Source organism: Pieris brassicae, chromosome 10 (genome assembly GCF_905147105.1).
Source record: "Pieris brassicae chromosome 10, ilPieBrab1.1, whole genome shotgun sequence".
NCBI lineage: Eukaryota > Metazoa > Arthropoda > Insecta > Lepidoptera > Pieridae > Pieris > Pieris brassicae.
This window is the reverse complement of record NC_059674.1, coordinates 10,871,054-10,894,219: the sequence shown is the minus strand read 5'-3', so window position 1 is coordinate 10,894,219 and position 23,166 is coordinate 10,871,054. Positions and strand designations below refer to the sequence as shown.

The 23,166-nt window shown below is 32.7% G+C and overlaps 1 protein-coding gene across 1 annotated transcript in view; it reads right to left on the bottom strand.

Annotated features, from left to right (window-relative positions):
* The window catches only part of LOC123714832 (CYFIP-related Rac1 interactor A), a 33,540-nt gene extending 10,701 nt beyond the window's left edge, over nt 1-22,839 (bottom strand). The window contains exons 1-2 of the mRNA XM_045669406.1: nt 22,268-22,839; nt 3,527-3,658 (exon numbers count right to left, since the gene is read on the bottom strand). Of these exons, the coding sequence (XP_045525362.1) occupies nt 3,527-3,658; nt 22,268-22,582 (447 nt within the window). The 5' untranslated portion in view covers nt 22,583-22,839. The remainder of the gene's footprint in view (nt 1-3,526; nt 3,659-22,267) is intronic.
* Between the last annotated feature and the right edge of the window lie 327 nt (nt 22,840-23,166).

Below are 23,166 nucleotides of genomic sequence, written 5' to 3'. Positions count from 1 at the left end.
CCGGGTTAGGCGCATTTTAAGGTTGTTTTAACGGGATATATAGTGTATGTATAATAAAGGCTATTACAATTCCCGTCGCTTGCTTGTATGTCATGCCTTAAATCCAAAAGTCTACTTGCCAATTAGAAACATTTACAAAACAGATACAAAAATCTAAAGGAAATAAGGCTTGTCATTAGTATTTCTTCATACATAAGCTCTTAGAACCGGCCAGAAAACATCGGCATTTAAAACTTCTTTCAATTTCGATTATAAAACTCTTTGGTTACCTAATGTGAAATTGCATTTGTCATTTGTTTTTATGAAATGGCGGCAATTCCAATTAACCTTTATGAACCACAAAATTAATTTAATACTTTCAGTCTAACCATATAGTTCATAAATAGACATCATTTAAGTAGCTCAGTAATATGAATTTTATTATTAATTGACTCCTACGACAATTACAGTGATGCAATAATTGTTATGAAAGCCAGATATACACACCCTCGCAGGAATACGACAATATAGCAAAAACATGACTCATTTATTCGGGTTTAGATCTGGGTTAGCTTTCTTATTGAGTCCCTGATAGATGACTAATCAATTATATTTTGCAATACTGTTTATATTCCAAATGGGAGATTGTTCATACACAAATAGCACGTTTTAATTGGCGCTTTAACCCACGGAAATATTGCTATTTCGTTATCCAATCCCTTATGTGTATATTATGTGTCATAGCTATCACTTAAAATTTTGCACATTTATTTATTTATTAATTTCATTATACTTTGTCACCATAATATACATAATTATACAAACAAAATGTAAGTAGGTTATATAAGTTATTAGGCAACAGACGGCCTTATCGCTAACAAGCGATTTCTTCCAGGCAACCCTAATATGGGAGACTTAAAAAAAAGAAACATCTACAGAGGTAGGTAGAGAGTACGTAGGTAGGTAGGTAGGTAGAGAGTACAAGAATATTAATTATGTTAAAAATAAAATATCAGTGCTACAACACTTTTAGGTGTGGGACATCTCATTTTTGTATCGATTTCATTAACATTTGTTAATCTAATTGGCAAGGCTGTTCTATAAAAAAAACTAGGTGAAATGACGTGTTGTAATTTCTATAGTCTTATAAAGATTGTGTATCTTCCAAGTGACAATGGGTGATTTATTTAATCAATTGAGGGCCCTTTTGACCCAACCTTGTGCCATTCGCGATAGCCATTATGCACTTTACGGGCAATAATTTAACATAAATTGCTCTTTATTTAAACAACTTCCTCCTGATATGAAAATTAATATTCTGTACATATAAGGTGGACTTCGAAAATACCTAATATTTTCGCTATTTATTAGGTAATTTTTAAACTATATTTAATAGAAATCTTTGTATTTTTATCCAATCTGTGTCTGATACTGCCCTGCTAAACACTAAAGGGCTCGCAAGTGCGTAGCTGGCCTTATGCGAATTTGTATATTCGTAGAAAAACGTATATCTAATACAGAGTGTTAGATAATATAGATAAAATCTTTTCCTAATATTTACTAGAGGACTCGCAAGCGGGTTGATGGCCCTTTTGAGAGTTTGTATATTCACAGAATAACGTATACCTAAGAGTAAGAATCTTATCTAAAATAAATTTAGATAAGATTCTTTATTTTTCTTCTTAAGAGGATGCAAACGGGCGGGAGGCTCATCTGATGTTAAGTGATACCACCCATGGACACTTACATTGCCAGAGGAGGCGTGCAAGTGCGTTGCCGGCCTTTTAAAATAATTTTTAGACTCTTTTCTGGACCCTTAGTCTAAATTACAATACCTGCGAATGGTATAGTTTTTTTGCGTAATATCGATAGCTGTTAGAATAGGTTGAATGAACTTCTAAAAATTCTTTAATATACTCACAAGTCATAACAGCGTGACAAAACCGGCAAGCCCTAGAAGGTGGACGAGTGCTTATAGCATATAACTTTATGCTTAATCGAGATTATAAAAAAATATATTAAGTTTGTTATGTAATTAAATATTTCCAAATCTTATACACTGTGAAGCATTCAAAGGAGCCTTCGGGACAGCCATAAAGGGCAGTCAACCCAGCAGTTGGGCCGACCTTTGGGTGAAGAAACTACAGGACTTTAAATGTTAAACATAGGAATATTATTCCCCTTGCTCATAACGGATATACTATGACTGTTCATGAGCATTCGATTGTAAGTTAATAATCGTGTGAGTGGAAATATTCAATAAACAACGCTTATGGGAAGTGTAAGGCGAGCTGTACAATAGGTATATATTATAGCTGCGAGCCACAGACAATTATTCGATGTTGGGTGATTTAAAAAAAAAACAAATGCCACTGCCAGTGTTGGGGCCTAGGCTTCTTGGCCACACACGGGCTTCTTGCATATCCACTATGGTAGCAGTGTGTGCCATAGACACTAGCGAGTCTCATACTCTGTACGTAAATGCATTCCCCTAGTAAAAAACCCAGAGGGGGTCCAATTTTTCTAAAAGACAACTAGGTGATCAACTTTCTGAGCCCCACACAGGCCGTTGACTTTTTGGCATAACGATTTCACTGTCTTCCTTCAAGTCTATTCAGCCGGAGTTAGAACCTACTCAGGGATGAGAGTCTTACCCTGAGGCCACTATTGTCCCGATTACCTTAAAAACATCATACACTCAACATTGTTATAGACTGAACAGTTAACCACATTTGTGATGATAATCCACTGATTCATATAAAATTCCATAATTCTATTTGCATAATTGCCTCAGGTGTTGTTCTCTATAAAGTTGTGTCTTAAATACTTCATTTAAACGACGGCTAATCATTTTAACAAATTTACGATTATTCTTTAGGTCCTCTTCGGCCTTCAAAGAGACTTTGCATGGTGGATCATGCAGAGATTTTTGATTTACTTATTTGGTGGTTACGTCAACAGTAATTATATACTTTTTTACACATATTACCCACACATTGTGTAAGCTTGACGACATGCATTTTCGAGGATTCCTACAGAAAATTAATACGTTTATGTATTATTATTTATGAGCGTTTTCCTTACTTTTGCAGACAAGAGGAAGGGGAAGGGGGGTTTGGGAATAAATTGCAGTAAATACGTGTTTACGTAATACTTGAACGGCCCCTTACATAAAAAAAACACGAATCCCAGGCGATGGAACTCCCAGGAACTCCTTAGTTACACAATAAATTAGTAATAGAAAAATTCATATATGATTACTGTTTTAATTAACTCAATTATAATGGGATCATATCTACGCTATTTTATATTAGATGCCTGTTTGAAACTTTGCAAGCTTGTTATTTGACGGATTTCGAGTTATTCCAAGAATCATTTATCAAAATATGCGTTATTTCAGGAATGTTGTCAACGCTTAGTTAAAATGTTTGGCTTATATAAACAGAAAGTTTTATCGGCTTCGATGATAAGATCCACGTATATACAGATTAGTAGAATACAAACTGTCTTAGTAAGTCCCAGCATTATTTTTTTTTTAATTACTTACCTTATGCTCGTCGAACTTTAAGACAAACTCCAGAATTTCTGCAAATTGCTTCACCAGCGCCTGCTGCTGCTCCAGATGCTGGGTTGGACTCATCCCACCGCCGACTAACGATCCCAGCACTCTGGGCACCACCTGGTACAAATAATGATTGATATATATATTTATACATATAATATTGCGGTGAAAAAATACTTTTTTATTCATAGCAACTAAACCGGTCTAATTGCAATATTTTATTTAATTTGTCTCCCGTAAACTTATTCATCTCTTTCTATCAAATTGTATTTACTCTTTGTTGAAAAGAGAATATATACTTTATCCGTACGTCCAACTAGACTAAATTAATTTTCAAATTATACTAATTTAAAATAGTTGTCATGAACACACGTATATATAAATTGATTTTTACACTCATTTATATTTATGAAAGATTGTAATAATTTTAAAAATAAAAGAACGCGATAAAACTATGAGGGGAGCAAATGTATCTGTTGGTATCTAATCTAAAACGCAAGAACTTATAGTGACTAAACTAATACATTGTTACAAATCAAATTGAAATTATTGTATTACTCTGTAAAATGAATAATAAACTACGTAGAAAGCAGTGCTTACACAGGCAAGGCTGCATGAATGCGAATACAGTCATTAAACATAACGTCCTTTCCGCCTTCGGAACGAACGTGCAATCTGGGACGTTTGAATAAAATATTAGAAGCCGGTCAAACGTGAAGCATCTGTTGTTTTGTTTCCCTTAATGGACTTTGAAGTTTTTCCAAGACGATAACTTCAACGCTTTGGGTTCATTCAAATAGAATTGGCACCGCCAAAACGCGTGTTGGAACTACTCTAGATGGTTTTATGAGCCACGGCGTAGATATGCTAAACATCTAGATTTTTTAAAATTCTTTTAGCTTAAACAAGATATCGTGTTGCCTTAGATTTAGACGACTAAAACAACGAATTAGAGTTAGGGACTTGGGACCTTCAAGAGCGTACCAATTCTTAAAAGGCCGGCAACGCGAGCCCTCTGGCATTGAGTGTCCATGGGTGGCGGTGTCACTTAACATCAGATAGCCTCGTTTTCCCCTGTTATATATTAAAATATTTCTATTCTAAGTAGATGCGTTACTAAAAATATTTTCTCCGTATTATTTTTAAGTAGAATATTCATTTTTACATCTAAAGTAATGTGGGTTAAGATGTTGGCTTACCGCCAATTTTCAGTAAGGTACTTAAATTAGGAGAAATAAGTTGAATTTTTGGTTAGTTCACAAATTTATATAAGTGCAAAGCACCATCGTATAGTACCATTTAAAAACGTTCTGACTTCGGCTTGTAAAAGTGGTTACGATCACACATGATACGACATAGGGACATAACATCTGAAATTACTGTACTGATTAGAAACAAATGACGAACGTTGTCACTTGTATTTGTTCTAAACGCCAATCAAAACAATGACAATGAAAATAAAGTTTTTTGTTATTAAACACGGGGCGGGCCTTCACATCTCCCATATAATTGCGTGCGTATATTTACATATATACCTGATCTATCTTTATTGAATTTGGAGGTATCCTAAGAAGACCACCATCACCAACTAGGATTAAGTTTTGGTTTTGTTCGCAATAATTTTTAGTACGTTTAGAAAAAATAATAATTTCATAATTAATTTGACTTCGTATATTTGAAATATTCAAATCAGTGTTCTAAATTTCTACCTTGTAAAAATAATATTTTTACATTTCAAAAATCGAACGAGCCTTTATTGGCGGGATGCATTCATTTCAGTATATCGAGAATTGTAATTAACTATGTCAATACAATTGAACCGATATCACGATCCAGGAAGCTGAACTAGCGGTCGGCACGTACCGTTTAGTCTTGGTCTAATTCTCCTTTCATTTTATTTCAATTTGATTCAGTGATTGAACATCAAGATCTTTTTTATCACATATATGTCTGGTATTATAGATACGGTATAGAATAAAGGAAAAAATGAGAACGAAATTAAAAGAAATTGTTTTAATATTGTACCATACAAACGGGTTTTTGTATACCCACATTTTAGTAACATCAGGTCTGGCCTGATTTTTCTGTATCTGTTTCGTGATTAACTCCTCACTCGCCTTTTTTCATCGTTCGTATAAATGTTACACACATAAACAAAAAGTCCAGCCGGGGATTGAACCTTCAACTTCAGGGATGAGAGTCGCACGCTGCACGCCACTAAACCACCACTGCTCTGTAGATAGATAGTTACTTTTCACCCAGTAAAAGCACTATTGGAAAGCTTGATGCTTTAACAAATTTGCGAATAATCACTTAGTTTTATCCTACCATTAGAAGTGGTGAGTGAGACGCTCAAAAGGAAGAGATAAAATCAATAAACTTTTATAAGAAAGAGTTACAAAAAGGCCGTATAGAAAAAAAAGTTATCAACAAAGAATGACTATGCTACTGACAGTCCTTTGTCCCGGTCTCATTATAATTCAAATTTAGAACAAACGGATTAAATTTAAACGGAATAAAAGCGCCATAATTATATTCACCATCAGAGCTATAAAGACATCACTTTGTGTTTTTACTCTCGGTACAAGTCACGAACAAAACTTTTATATTTTGGATTGTTCAACCCGATTAAAATGTTTAGATATTTCTGGAAATATAAAGATACATAGCATACGCTAGCCTTATAATATATTCTAGAATTTCGAAACACAAATAAATGTAATAAATAAGCTTCAAGCTTCTTCGGAGTAGTTTTTAAAACATTTAATTTAATACGAGGCAAACGGTTCCAATTCCACCGCTCATGGACACTCACATTTCCAGAAGGCTCGCAAGTGCGTTGTCGACCTTTCAAGAATTGATAGGTCTTTTCTTAAGACTTAAGACTCTAAGTCGAATATATATAGGAATAGGAAATACTTCAGTGGGAAGCTGGTTCTACATAGTGGTGGTAAAAACTGACTTAAAAACGATCAGTTTTAAAACGACGGACCTCGAGTTGATACGGATGGTATTTTGTCTTGACGTCCGATGGAAGATTAACAGCATATAGTAACCTTATTTACTAGTAAGCTGAGTTGCAATAACGACTATCGATCCTGGACTACGACGAAGGATTGAGGATGTGTTGCCAGAGTTTTGACATATTATTTTTATCTTATTTATGACAAATTGTGAGTTGTAATAGTAATTCCAAAAAAATCCTACTAGTGTACACACGTAAGAAGTGAAACTTCTTTATGACCTTATTTTTCGAAAAATGATCTATTATATGCAACTTTACAGAAATTGGTTAAATAAAAGCTTTTATATCAAAAGCTTTTCGTTAAACTTTAACTTTTTTATTATTTCATTTTACCTTATTACAACTAAGATTATTAAAGAATTTCATTAATTGTAATAGAATGATTACAATTATTGTTATTGTTGCTATATATATTTGTTAATAATGCCTTCGAATCTCTTTGAATCAACCGTAGTAGGGACAAGAAAAAGATGTCGCGTAACAGATAAATATGACGCGTAACCGAAAAAATGTGACGGTAATTTTATTTCCAACGCCGATAAAGAAGTTTCACTTCAATAATACAATTTAATTCGTCAAAATTATGACGTTCATTTCCGGTTTTATAGTGTAACGTTATTTAAGCAACTGTTAATAAATTTTATAACCAAGTGTTGATTCCATGAATTTCATGAAAAATAATAATAATATCATTATTATTATTTATTACACCATTAGGCACTTGGTAAACACAGCCCTACCTCCGTAGCTGTTTCCTTTAATAATTTCCCAGATTCCTTAGGATGTTGTGACATACATATGGTGTTATGAATCACATAGTCAATTGAGTCATGTATCTCGTGGATTGCGGTTACATTCGATTAGTAGCCATAATTATGTAGAGGTATGTCTTAATCACGGAATAGATAACAGAAGGCTTCGGTCAATTATGCCGTCTTGACTACCACGAGTTTCGACTATAACGTTCATTTCAGATGCTTTATCTACTATGATAGTCTAATCATGAGGGACTAATATGCCTAGACGGATAGAAAAATAAAAATTCTGTTATGTCTAAAATAAAACTGATAAGTAATATGTTAACTGATAAGTGTTTAATCAATCTATGAATATAATATATTATAAGATTTTTTTTTGTTGATACAAGTGCGTAGTTAACACAATAGTGTTAAAAAAAGTGTGTATACTTATGTACACGCGAAGTTATACTTCTTTAGCGTAACAAGATAAAAATGTTTTAATTTTTTTTACCTTTCGCCTTATTATACGTTTGTAGAAAAAACGACACTAAGAATAGAAAAAAAATCTCTCGTCATTTTTCCCTAACGCACCAAGTTATTGAAAATCTCAATTTGCCATTGCAATTTCATCCATTTAGGTCCAACATTTATGTGATATATCACATATAAAACAAACGAAAATCAACTCAACAGGATGACGGGATTCACTTATGGTGATGTAATACAACGTGTATGAAATTAATATGACAATGGTCCACCATATATGGACACAACGCCAAGTTTTGCATCACCTTTTTTTGGTAAAATTATCGAGCGAGAGCTTCAGCAATAATACCAATGCCTATATACAATTTCCGTATAAAACATATTTATTACTTATGTAACAGTATTAGGTGTTATTGAGGGAGCCGTATACAACACAGCTTTAAAAAGCGTTATGGGGTAAAATAATTAGAAAATTCTCATTTTATATACAACCGAAATACTGAGTTCTAAATATACAAATAACTCATAAATAAACTCCAGGACATATGTGTTTGTGTTATTTGAAAATGATAATTTACACGTTAAAACACGTTGGTTACGTGTTCATGCATTGGTACGTCATTAGGATTGGTTGGCTACGCCGTGTTTTAAGGGCTTAACCAAAATAATAAGTTTATATATGTTCATAATAACTAATAAATAATCTGAAATGGTTTTTAAAATCTCGTCAAATTGCCCTTTGATATCTACACTGAGTTAACATAATCTCAGGGACTAGTGGTTTGAATTAAAACAATATGGAATGTTTGGTCTATATTTTAATAGTGTTGAAAAACCACGAAGTAATGTATATAATACTTTATTTAGTTTCCGTGGGGAGAAATTGCCTTAACATATACATTACTCCGTGGTTTCCAATACTATATTTTAAAAGCTATAACCAAACCTTCCAGTTTTATTTCAAACCACTAGTCCCTGAGACGTTGAGAGTTATGTTAACTTGCTATACAAATCATACCATTCTATTATAAAAGTTCTCAAAGACTAGAAATTTATTACGATTTAATCCTCATTAAATACAACGTTTAATACTTATTTTGTTATCATTAAAGCGTCAAGAAAGTAATGACTGCCCATTGAACAATTACATAGTAGAGTTTTCTTGACTCTAGCATTCAAAATATAGATATTTTAAGACATATTTGTTTTCACAATCATACACAAAATTACCATCCCCGAACCAGACAAGAATCGGTTCTAAAATCGTTGTCTGCAGTAAATGGTGCAAGGGCCACGCAATGCGACGAGAACATTGCCTCATGCCGTCTCCAAAATAACAATTACTTTTCATCAGAGCTGACATCCTGAAATAAGCTACTCTATATAATTTTAGGTTATATTTTTTGTCACTGTTATAAATATTTATTCGTATTGTAGGAATATTAACGAAATAGATTGCCGCGCATATAAAAGGCGAGTCTGCGGTGATTGAAAATCAATCTCCAATGGGGTACAGCGCACAGAGGGTTCAGTAAAGTTTTTTTTTGGGTTATCTGTGGAAATCGACCTCTACCAGACTATATAACTTCCCTTGGGCACTGGAATGCAATAAAATGTAATTTTAATACAATAAACAGGAAAATTAACAATGCGAAACAAGTATCGACGTGACGATTATGCAATACAGTCTAGACGTGGCCCACGTCCCACATGGCCCTAATTTGATTGTTAAGGAATTTGAAAATGAATTCGACGTTTTCTTATTTTGTTATATTCATTTTGTTTCGTTAACAATTACCTAGTCATTTCCTAAAATACCTAGTCATTTAAGTTAAAATTTTAATATAACCCCCCGTACGTAACGTACATAATAAATTTTAAAAGATGATCACCCCTCTGTAAGAATGTTAGTTGGAGGGGTGTATAAAGACTTTAGAATAGCAAAAAAAAATGTTGTCTAGACAAAAGTTTACCCACCCCGTACCATACCCCATATCTTTAAAAATTATATACATAAACTCCTTCATGTAAATATTGATGAAAGCCGCAATAAACTCCGTGCAGTAGTCTTTTAGTTCAAGGAAATATTTTTAAATTGTTAATTATTGGTAATTTGATAGTGTTCTCTAGAACTCAATCATATATCTCTCGTGGATGAAGGTGGGTTCGTAAGAATCGTTTCCGTTTGAACGTTTCTTCTCAGACTTTGCAAATCTGGCAACCACGAAAGTCTTATACTTTTACGGGTTAATACATAGCTTATGCCACAGCCGCAAAAGGGTAGTTTTTTTATTAGTAAAGGAATTTTCAAAATCTGGTCAGTAAATCCAGAGTTTACCTAAAACTTTTGTGTGGTTTTAGGTAAACTCTGCTACTTGTTAATACTATGTATACAAAATTCTCGCGTCACGTTTTGATTTTATTTTTTTATACAGCATACAAAAATACATACAACACTAAAATGTTTCCTGGAAATAATATACATAGGCAAAATGACAATTCCCGGGTCAGCTAGTATTAGTATAGATTTTAAACTATCCTAATAGGGTTGTCAATATAACAAAAAAGCGATTGTTCTCTTTCAGATTCTAGTTGTCTTTCATACAATTTTGCCTTTAAAATCAAATACCTACATTGTACATCCATAAGCATGAACGAGCCTGGAGGACTATAGTTTATCTTAATGGGCGAATGCTTTTTAGCTGCATTTTATTGTACTGCGAAAATACACAAAACGTCCGTATTTACTGACAGTTGTTGATTTACATGATAATTTTATCGTGGTAGACGTAAAATATAAAGTATATATATTGATATGTTGTAAATATTGTTCATATACATTTCTACTTTGAATCGACGATAATGAGAAAAGATATAAAAAACAATGCCGCTGCAACGATTTCTTTATTGTAATGCTTTTTTATGTAATAGGAGCAGGAGGCTCACCTAATATTAAGTGATATCGCCGCCCATGGACACTTACATTGCCAAAGTGCGTTGCCGGTCTATCAAGAATTGGTACGCTCTTCTCTTGAAGGACCCTAAGTCAGATTGGTTCGGGAATACTTCAGTGGGCAGCTGGTTCCACATAGTGATATTTTTTTGTCTAATAAGTAAGACACTTTGCTGACGTTAGCTGTTTGAGTCTAAGGCGCGGAATGCGCAGAAACCCGTATTGAACTCTTTTAATGATGCAATCTGGGTTTGTACCCCTATGGTCGTACCCGTCATCGTGGAGAATCCTAAGCTCAGGCAACTAGGCCAACATTGCTCTTAAACAAAAATCGTTTGGAACAATAAACTGCCAATAATTTTACGACTATTTTTAACAAAATATATAACATTATAACAATTTTGGTATATTACATACAAAATACTTACGAGAACAGAAAAAAGGCCGAGCTATGGTGAATAGGTAAACAGGACAGTCTCATCACAAATACAAGATATATACAGGACGTCCAGAGACAATGGGACATCAAGGTAAAATACCTTAAATATCATAGGATATTTGCTATAAGACTTATTTTATTTTGACAAGTAGGTTTTACTGTATTCAATGATTTTCTAAAAATTTGTCTCGACTGAAAAAACACCCGTTATTGATGCAAATCGAAATGGACAAAAAATAATAACTATTCTCAAGTATTGTCTTTTGTTAAAATAGCTTTTACACATTAAGAAAAACACTTTTTGAACGGATTAAAGCTATGTATTATTATTAAAAATAATTATAAGTTTTAACTATTCTCAATATTTTGTTTTTAACTAGCTTATACCTTTGTTTCCTTTTGATGTATTTGTTTATTTCTCGCGTGTTGTTTCCCAACCTTTCACTTGAAACTGGCATAAAGTTAAAAAAAATACTCTCAAGTAACATAGAATTTTGAATAGAGCCAAACTGTAAACAACAATTTGGACATATGACATACAATCGACCAATAATCAAATGTTTAAAAGCACAGGCAAATTATTTTGGAAAGTTTATATCATTGTAAACAGGAAACTGACAGATAAATAGATTCAAAGCATCGTCAATCAAAACATTTTACTTCCACTTCATTGAACTAATCGTAATGAATGGATAACAGCCGCAAAAGAAATCACAGCTAGTATTTATTAGCTTCGTATAAACTTATATGGGAAAGAAAATATTAATCATAATACTCTTTTTATTAAGAAAACATTACAATTTAAAAAAAATCTACATCGTATCTAGTTTATGTTATGAAAAATAACGAGAACTATTTGTAGTCAGGCGTATCGTACGTTTATAAAACACGGAAATTCTTTTAATTAATTCTTGAAATTTTATATTCGTTTTATATTTATACGTATGTGATGATAAAATAATATGATTGATACTGTAATGTATTTATTTATTAACACTTCGTTGCACATAATATAAAAAGCACTAAATTAAAAGGAGGACAACTTGAAGCCTGATCGCATACGAGTGATCTATTCCAGGAAACCATTGTGAGAAGAGAAAAGAAAAAGTATTAAATTAGATAAGATAGGCAAGAAGTGCAGATACATAATACACTAAGTTATTCAGACAAAAATAAAAAGTGCACATGAATCACGACAATTTAAGAATGTAATATAATACCTACAATATAAATTTCACGTTTTAATTATGTAAGACAAATTTTCACCCCATTATGTGTGGCAGACTATACGAAGTTTAGATTGTATCACCATAATATTTTTACCATATTCTTGCAAATAAATTAGTCAAAACCGTTAACGACGCCATCGTTTAGAACAACATCCCGGTTATATTGATCAAAATCAAAGGTCCCGGCGGGTAAAAGTATTAGGTACTTAATAACAACGTCATCGGTTTTTACTATCAAATATGAGTTGTCCCTTCGATGTCGTTGTAACAGATTTTGAGTGTAATTAAAACTTTGCAAGACTTAGTGATTAGTGAGTTTCAGAAACGTTTTCGTTAACTATGATTTCCTATGAAGCATCACATTTGTACCGTAAGACTAACTTAGTGTAAAGCATCATTTCTGAAACTTACGCTTAGGGGCTAAATCAAAATCCAACATTGACATACGCTAGTAGTAGTCGAAATTCAAATGTAAATCTCGACACGTAACTTTCGAGACTCTATTAATATTAGGAATATATGAATGAAATAAGGTCCTGCTACATAAGCGTCGCGAGTTTATTATTATTTCTAATAAATAAACAATCAAGAAGTCGTCAGTATATTTATAACTCTATTCGAGATTTGCATCTACAATAAGTAACCATTAAATAAATCCCTTTCTTAAAGATTAAAACATCTTCAAGCCATTAAAGAGTCCCATGCTTATGCGCACGAATTGCGCAGATCAGCTCATTGTATTCAAAGTAGTGCTAAGATTGAATTAACATTTGACACCCAATTGGGAGATTTGAGTAATAAAGCCAGATGTTAAGTCGGGCATGCCGTTATGAGGTCATAATTACGTCGTGCGATAATGATAAATATGTTTCCTATGTATAGTATTTATAAAGAAATATTTTATTTTTTAATGTTTTTTTTTCAAATGTTTTAAGTATGTTGAATAATTGAGTTTTGTTATATAAAATTTATGTTACTGTAGGATTATGAAATAAATAAATTGTACATGGACGGTTAAGGAAGCGTCTCTGAGCCAGCTGATGAACAAAGTGGAGAAGGACTTAGCCGCTGAAAGCCAGCAGTTGGCCGGTAAAGTAGGTACTTCGGTCATTTCGGAGGCCAGTACCATTTTTGGGTCGCAGTAACATAACAGTAACTTTAGTTTTATATTACCGACTGTGTAAAGAGATTTTGTATTCAATTTGAGTATTAACTGAATCCTATGCTTTCCTTGAAAGCGGAAGCGTGGCCGTTCCAGGCAAACCTGGCAGTTGCAGATGAGGCAAAGAGAGTCAGAAAGAGAATACGAGATGAAATACGAGGCTCAAGATCGAACATGATGGAGACTCACTGTGGACGCCCTCTGTCCCACCTAGGGGGACATCAACGAAATTATCCTTTCCTTTATACTTATCGTAATATTATTCATGTAAAAAAAACTCAAAAACTGCTGGACAGATTTCAAAATTATTTTAACATTTGCTATATTATTTTTGAGTAACATTCGTAAATATTGTATTTTCAGCCGCGTAAAATCGTGCAGGCTTCTGAAAAACTATATAATTATCATACGTAAAGTTGCAATAGCGACACCGAAAGAACTTGTAGGTATTAAAAAAAAACTTTTTATTGAGGAGTTTTGGCTTCATTCTCCCTTCATACCTGAGATCGTAGCTTCGATCCCCGACCGTGTACCAACTGTGCGCATTTAATATTTGTTCAAACGGTGAAGATTAACATCTAGAGAAAACCACCTTTCTGAGGAAAAACCTAAAAGTCGAAGGCGTGTGTCAGGCACAGGAGGATAATCACCTATTATATGAATGATGACCATGGAATAGATACAGAAATCTGAGGCCCAGACCTAAAAATGTAGTAAGACAAAGCCGTAATAACCAGTTAGTCAAGCGTAGGTGTTGCAATTGTTAAGATCAAGAGAGCGCACGAGTGCAACGTCCTGCACGCACCATTAATTTGTTGCATCTTCCGATACACTAGAAATATCTATTTGAACTAATGGATAATTAACTGTTACTGGCCATATATAGAAAAATATAAAAATGATAAAGGGGTGTTGATATCAGTTTTAATGCCAACAATAGATTCCTTAATAGATTTCCTAGTCATGTGTGTATGTAACGAGTAATCAGCAAGCTTTGAAAACAACAATTAATTGCGTGCAGTAGTTCGTTAGTTTCGTACAAATACACCCAGAGGTCTTGATTTTATATAAGTTTTCGCTTTTATGAAATAATTATATAATAATTAAAATTAAATATATACAGTCAAAACCGTTGCCGACAACATCGTTTAGAACAACATTCCGGTTATATTGACCAAAATCAAAGGTCCCGGCTGAATTCTATGTATTAGGTACTTAATAAGAACGTCATCGGCTGTAACCAAATATGAGTAGTCCCCTCGATGTCGTTATAATAGATTTTACTGTAATAACTAAATTATACACCCTTCATCGTTACGGCATCGTTAGAAACGTGTCGTTTAATTTTTCTAATATATCTTACGAAACTCACAAATAACGTGACTTCTAAGGAAAATAATTTTCAAAACAACGTCAGTAGAAAGAAAACAATTTTTTAACCGGATTAAAGCTATTTGTATTATTATAAACTTATAATTATTTACATAATTTTAAATTTAATTTTTTCCGACGTTTCGCATGCTTTACAGCGTGCGTGGTCACGGTGACTGAAGACAAAAGGTGTTGAATGTCAAAAGTACGACGTTACGTAAGTACGTAAAGTCAGTAGATCCAGAGAATGCCTCCTACAACCTCACAATATTTACCTCTTTGTAATATTATTATGATTTGTTTTAATCTAAGAAACTGTAGAACTGTTTCGAAGCCACAATACTAACTTACAGAAAAAGACTCTTTTCTAGAAAAGATTCTTTTATGCAATTATATAGTATATACTTTATTTATTATTTGTTAGTATAACTTTCAATAAAAAAATATTTTTTTGACAATACACAGGAACTATGTGACAAAAAAACGCGGCATAAAACTACGTCACACATATATCTGACACGATTGACACTTGACCGGAATTATAAAATGTTGACATTTGGTCTCAATTAATGAAATTAAATATTAATCAACAGAAGAATTGGCGTAGCAGTACTTATATCAAGGATGCAGAAATATATACATACTTTGAAAATCCTCCGCATGTGTTTTAACGTGTCACGAAGATAATTACCATACAATCTTAAAGTAATATTAGAAATTGTTGTTCGTTTGTTTTTTCTAAAAGTCTCACAGCTGGACCGATTGGCCTAATTTTGTTTTTGAAATATTTCTGTTAGTTCAGAAAAGGTTCAAACGGTGAGAAACTATGTATAAGCTTAATATGTATATAATAAACAAAATATGTAGAACATTGTTTTGTATATGTTGTTGAGGTTTTTATTGACTGTAACTATATGAGTATATTTTTAATTTGTTATTAAACTCCTAAACCGAATTTGATGAATTTGTGTTAAAGTGGATTCAAAAATAGTTTAGATTTGCAATTAATTTTTTTTAGAGGTGATTTATTGTGTACAATACGTGTCACTGTCTCAAAAAAATGCACTATGTCAACATTAAAAATCTAATCAAACCTGTTTTTTTGTATAGAACAGGGGCTAAGCAGGTAGGAGGCCCACCTGATGTTAAGTGATACCCATGGACACTCAATGGCAGAGGGCTCGCAAGTGCGTTGCCGGCCCTTTAACCGAATTTCTAACATTTTTAAATCTGAACTTTGGAGGCACTGACCCAGTCTTGGTGTCCTAAATGTAGTTCTAGCTCGCGTAAATCGAAGATGATATTTTAAATGTAAATTTTATGCTTAAATATAAGAAATATATATATATAGCAATAACACCTTTCACATTAACATTATGGTACTCTTAATGAGCCGAATTCGTCAAACAAACGGACTATTAAAATAATATTTACCTGCCACCATTGTAAGGATTTTAAATATAGAACACATGACTAAACACCTTTCATAAACAAAAATACCTAAGTTTTCCATAACGATAACCCAGGGTAATTGTTTTATTGAATACCATACTGTTAAAGCAGGGTATTGTACTGGGATTTGTAAAACCAACGTTAACAGGCTTTTTAATGAGACTGTACCTAGACTGGTCATTCTTATTAGACAAGCTTAAAACATTTTCGACGACAAAATATTAAATTAAGAGTGTAAATGGATTTCGAAGCACAGTTTTTAATCCAGCGCTTCTGGAGCCTTTCAAAAGCCAGCCCAAATCCGTGCATAACTAACAACAAATTACACGCCGTCCTCGGAAAACCAAAGTCAGATTAGGGTTCAAAACCGCGGGAAGGATAAAAATACCTTTACTTAGTACTTCACTCACTCCAAGGAGCTTCTGCCCTTCAGGCGATTGGCAATGGTGTACTTTTTCTTCACCGTACAAAGTGTTAATTGCCCACAAAGAAAATGCAAGTTACTGAATCCTCTACGTATGATGAATACGAATACAATCCATGGACCATGCTTATCACTTCTAGTAGATGTTCAAGCAATTTCGAGATTGTCGAGACTACAATAGTTTTCGAAATCTCCAGGTGACTACGCCGTGTAAAGTCTGGGTGCATACGGCCATTCTGGCTGTGGCTGTTAAAGAGTCAGGCTTTACAAGATTCGACTGCAGCGATTCGGTGCCGAGATCCGCGGGATAGGCTTAATGTGTGTGTGTGTGTTAGTAAGCGCAAGCTGTCAGCCTGTAATTGGGTCTGTTTCTTATAATACAAACCTATTACTTACAGTGCAAAGTATGTTTAAATATATATAAATACATATATTACTATTGTAACATAGTAATCCACTATGCAGATAGATATTGGATTACTCCCATTTTTGATTTCATCTTAATGTATCCAAATGTTTACTAATTATATCTAATAGAGGTTTATGACTATTTATTTAGATTATAGTTTTTTAAGGAACCTTAAATTACGTTATTCTTTCCATATTCAAAAAATTCAAATAAATAAAATACTATCGTCAAACGTCTCAATTCTCATGAGTCCAACATAGCGTGTCCATATTTCTTCACATATACTTAAAACAAGTATTTTATGGTTATACCACCTGCTTTACAACCAATATTGAGAATACCACCGGTCATTCAAGAAATAGTTTCTCTAGTGCCAGCTGCATTTTTTGACCGCTTGTATTAATTCTTTTCGACTTACGAATTCGTAGTTTTGTCCATATAAAGTTTTAAAACAGATATTTATCACATTCGTTTTTTGACAGAATCCAATCCAGATAAATACGCCTATATATTAAAATACTCTTTTGTATTTTCTTTATTGAAGGAAGTCGAATTGGTTCGGAAATTATTCAGTGACCCTGATGACTAGAACATTCCTGTGTTGTGAGCCACCACTCTTCCGAGATACAATAAAAACCAAAAACTTAAAGAATATGCAGTAAAATAAACCAGTCAAGCGAAGTTCAGATTTACATAGAAAAAAAATGAAATCATAAAGCGTACATATCGTAAATTATTTTTAATACGTTCCAGGAACTAAAAGAACTCGAGAGCTAATAAATTATTACATAGATAAAAATAAAGTGCACTTAATATTCACTCAATCGTGAAGATAAAGCGATTTGCATCCATTATGTACATTGTCGGTTATGCCGTGCACAGCAAAGTTTTAACCCGCCGTACTTTATATTAAATTGGCAGAGCCAAGTTACTTAATATAAAAACAATATAAACATATTTTTCAGAGAAGCCGCAGGATTTTTATAAAGTATGTATGTACTTCTAGAGTACTAATCTACCTAGTTTTAGCAACGATTTGTTAAGGAATAATAATGGTTGTTTATCAATTTTTAGTACGAATTAGTTATGTTAGTATAAGTTCTAAAAATTAAGGATGGTTTTGTTAGTATATAATGTGTAATACAGTGTAAACTCTATATATAACAACTCTCAAGGGACTGTGCAATTTATGGCGTTATAGAGAGCTGTCTTTAATTGGAGAGAAGAAAAAGTAGATAATCCATGCCTTCTTATTAGTCATGGTCAACAACAGTCTACACGTGCAAGCAATCCCAATTTATAAACAAAAGAACGAATTACTAAAAAAGTTTGTATGCATGATGCCGACAGTCGAGTTTATTGCGGGCTATGATAATAAAGCGACAAAAGAACGTACACAACTGCGCAGTGTTTACTATTTTTAGCAACTTAAAAAGTACCTTATTACTCAATTGTTGTCGTTATTGAGTGGGTGTAATGCTATGTAGAGTGTATCATTGTATGTAAAACAAGTTTAACCAACAAGCTTTCGTTTCGACGCTTTAGGTTCGTCGTTAAATGGAGGGACGTTACATGGAGTTTACACTTTTATTTTAATTGTTAGATTAGGGTAAATGCTTTGGAGGAATAATAATCGATATTGGTTATGAAAATTTATTATTTTTGGGTTCTATTCTTTATGAATAGTAGTTCAGGTTCTGAATTTACACAGGTAAACATAACGGGGACTGTACTTGAGCGATCTAAAAGTATTACACATATTTCAACGAAAAGTATACCATCGGCTTTAGATCACTGAATTGTGGGATATATTATGTTCAGTTTACTAGCGCTTTCAAAAGAAGATGAGTAACTCTGTCGCTTCATTCAAATCGCACGGACAGCGGGTGGACCATACACCAAATTGTTACGTTAATAAATAAATTATAACCCAATTGATGTCAACAGCTCATAGAAGGATGTTATTAATACAAATCTCACGCGGTCCAGCATTTTATTGGATGATTGTAACATATGGTTTCAGGGGTAACATTTTCAATTAAATTGCATCAGTAAATATGATGCATTTACGGCCGGGGTTTATAAAGTACCAGTCGTTACGTTGTTGCTACGAATCGTGGATTTAATTTAATGCCCTATCCCAGAACGCATTGCTGTGTCAGTGTCTCGGGGTGGACTCCGGTACGCAATGGAGAGCTGGAGCGCTGAGGCGCGCCGGCCCGTAACAAACAATTGGTTATGTAAAACATTAAATTAATGTAATTTTATCAATTTTTTTTTCTGAAATGGATTACTTGGCTTGCGATAAAATATATCGGGTAAATTTTAATATCATGTTCTATATACATTTTCGTCATAAAACGAATTCAAAGTGTCAAAAATGGGCTATGTTTGGTTTTTTTTCTATCGACCGAACTTATATAAATCGTGTATCGGTCTTTCAAAATGAATACATAAACCACTCAACCATTTGCCATACTTCAAGAAACGATGACAAAAATGTAAAGAAATATGTAAGAATGTACTTTTTTGGAGTTGTGCGACCGTACAGGCCGCTAAAGGGTAGTTGTAGTTGAATTCTAGACAAAAACTGCAAACGTGATCCTACCACCGTTTATCATCATATCCCCAGTCAATTTTATTCAAAGTAGTAAATTGATGTCATACATCATACAGTGATATCATACGTATCATTTATATTGCGTTCCATACTTTATACTTGGATTTTTGGTATATAGGACACATTGTACAATTTATAGAATGATGCATTTATTGGATGCATATTGTTAGAAATACACTTGGAGTCAGTCATTGCATACCGCATTGTATTATCGATGTATATACATTATAATATCAATAAAAAAAAAACATAATCGTGTAAATAGTAAATACGGCTAAGAACTGGCTATGTAATGTAATTCATATTATTAATTACGTATTAAAATTATTTTTCTAACGTAACAAAACAGATTTACTTCGAACGTATCCCGAAAAACAAACATTACTTTTCTTGTTTCTTTGGAAAACTGAAAAGAAAATTTTATTTCACAGCAGATAATTTTAAATAAAATTACACCATTTTATAAATTCTTTAAATGCTTTAATAATTTCGATCCGCATGCTTCTCAGCAGTTTGGCTAAGAAGTGTCAATCAATTGTTAAAATTTGTTGGTTTCTAGCTCTCAAGTTCCACAAGATATGATTTAGGGGCTCTTTATATGCCCAAATGTGTAAACTTAGCATGTTGTATGGTGATTAAGTCATTGAAATACCAATATATTCCATTCCTATGATTAATTATTATTAATATTTCTTATTACACAAACTGTGTTTGTCAGAACAATTATAAGGAAAATAATATATAGTTTAACATTCTTTTACTACAGTTATTGATACAACTTGTAATACTTAAATACTGCTGAGTATAAAGAAATTATAGATTCTACAGCAGCTATAAAAAAAGTATTATAATCTGCAATCAATAAACAAGTACATATATAGAAAACATTTATTCATGTTTCTCATGTAATAAATATATATAGTATGTGATGATTTTAAAAATAATATAAAACATACACTGAACAAAAACTGATTAAAATGGTAGTGTACCTCAGTGTCTGCAGCTGCTGAGGAATAGTATATTAAAAGGGACACATAACCTTTACACAAGTGTGCAGCGTAGTCTAAACTTGCACAGTTGAATGAACACCCTTGTAATTTCACCTCATAGGTTATTTATAACCCTGACATTGTTAAATCATAATATGATCAGAATTTATAACACTGCCTTTATGCCTTTAATGTAAGCCACATTGTTTATGCTACAAAGATTTATTTTAGTAAATTTATTGGAGAAGTCCTCTCTTCTGAAAGATAGAGGAGGCTAAATAAGGATAGGGAAAACTGGTGATGTCTTAGAGAAGTTTAGGTTTGTCTACAACTAACATGGATAGCAACATAATATAAAATTATGATGTTAAGATTGCTAATAAAGGCTTTTAATTTTTATGCACCACAAGGTATATTCATAAGCAGACAATATATTTCACAAATTTAGCTGCACTAATGTCCTCTTAAAATATGATATCTGTTACATATCATAATATTTTTTATATTAAGTTAATATAAACAACACCTTATAACAATAGTATAAAGTAAATAAGATATTTATGTTTTTAGTTCTATGAACAATAAAACTTATGCTTATGCCAATATTTCAATACAATTATATATCATTGTAGTCAAAATAAATTATTAATTGGTATCTGCAATGGAAAATAACATATAACTTTGTGATAATATGATAATAAAAAACTATGAGTAAACATCCAAACTGTGTAACAGGAAGTGAGTACAAAAATATGACTGTAGCTTATGTTTTATCAGCACTATATCATACATCATCACTGATAAAGATAAAACATCCTTCAGATAAGAGATATGAGAGCCTCTGGTAAACAATGATATATTTCATCTGTTTTCTTCTCATTATAAAAATATTCAACTGATTGCATTATGCATGCAATGCATATCAACACATGATTGCAGACATGTTATAAAACCAATATTTATTCCTTTGCTTAGATTACAATAAGAAATATTAAAAATATATACCTATCTATTATAAATTTGATATTGTTTTTGTAAATGCAACATAATATACAGAATATTATTATAATTGAAATTACAACTACTAAACGAAAGTAATGGAGGCTTGTTATAGATATGTGAATATTTTTATAATATTTTCAGGGATTAAGACATGAAGAAGTGAGACATTTATAGAATAGAGATTAGCATTTTATCAAGTTTGAGCACAACAAGATCTTAATATATATTTATACATAACTTTTAATTATAAGGTTTTACACCAATTTTATATAGATTTTTGCTTATGAAAAACTGAAACCTTTGTAAAAAAAATAAAAACACCCATTTATTTATATTACAGTAAAACAGTTATGCTTCCGAAATATGAGCCAAGATGCTTTGGAAACGCCCTAAAGCAAGGATTCTTTGTTAATAAAATGACTCACCCGTTGCAATTCCAAGGAGTGGTTGTAGAACCGTAGGAGTTTGTCAACCAAAGGTTTTACGGCGCGCCAGGCTCTTTCCTGAGTAATCGTAGAAGGGTCAGCTATCGCCTCTCGTATCTCCTTCCCAGCACCCTTATAGCATTGTATTTCTTCTAATATCTTATCGGAATTAAACAAAACCCTTTGCACTTCTTCATAAACATCTCGCTCTGTATCAGTGGGCGCAGCATTCTCAAAATCCAAAAATATATCGTATCGTGGCGACGAACAGCAATTCGAATCATCTCGAGCAAGCAAACTCAATAATTTACCCATATTGTATATTTACTACAGTTTATTTTATGAAAAATACCTCCTCGACGATAGAAATCACAATTCGCATTGCCTTATACCCCCAGAAGATAGATAATTTACCTAGTTTTAAATCACGTTACTTTTCACTATCACTTTCACAATAATATTGTATGTTCAATTATACGTTTAACTTTTAAGATAAATTATAACAAATACATTTTATAAGAAATTGTTACTAGTACCCCACCAAGAAAGCAAAGGAAACTGCGAAATGCGATTGCCGATTGATGAAATTCGTGCATTATGACACTGACAGTGTAATTAATCTCTGAAATATGGTGTCAATTGTCATGTTTGTGTTTAGTATAGAATATACACGGTCCATAGACTCGTCAGATAATGCCGTATGTTCAAGAATACATCTGTCACAAAGTGTGTGCGATATTAACTTTCTTTTGAATTTTGCCGCGTAGATGGCTGTATGGACTAAAGTCCTTTGCCTTTTCCATTAGTAATAAATTAATAAAAAAATAAATACTTGCCGCGTAGAATTCATATTTCAGTTTTCTTCTACGAGAATCGTAAGAAAATAATTTCAACGCACA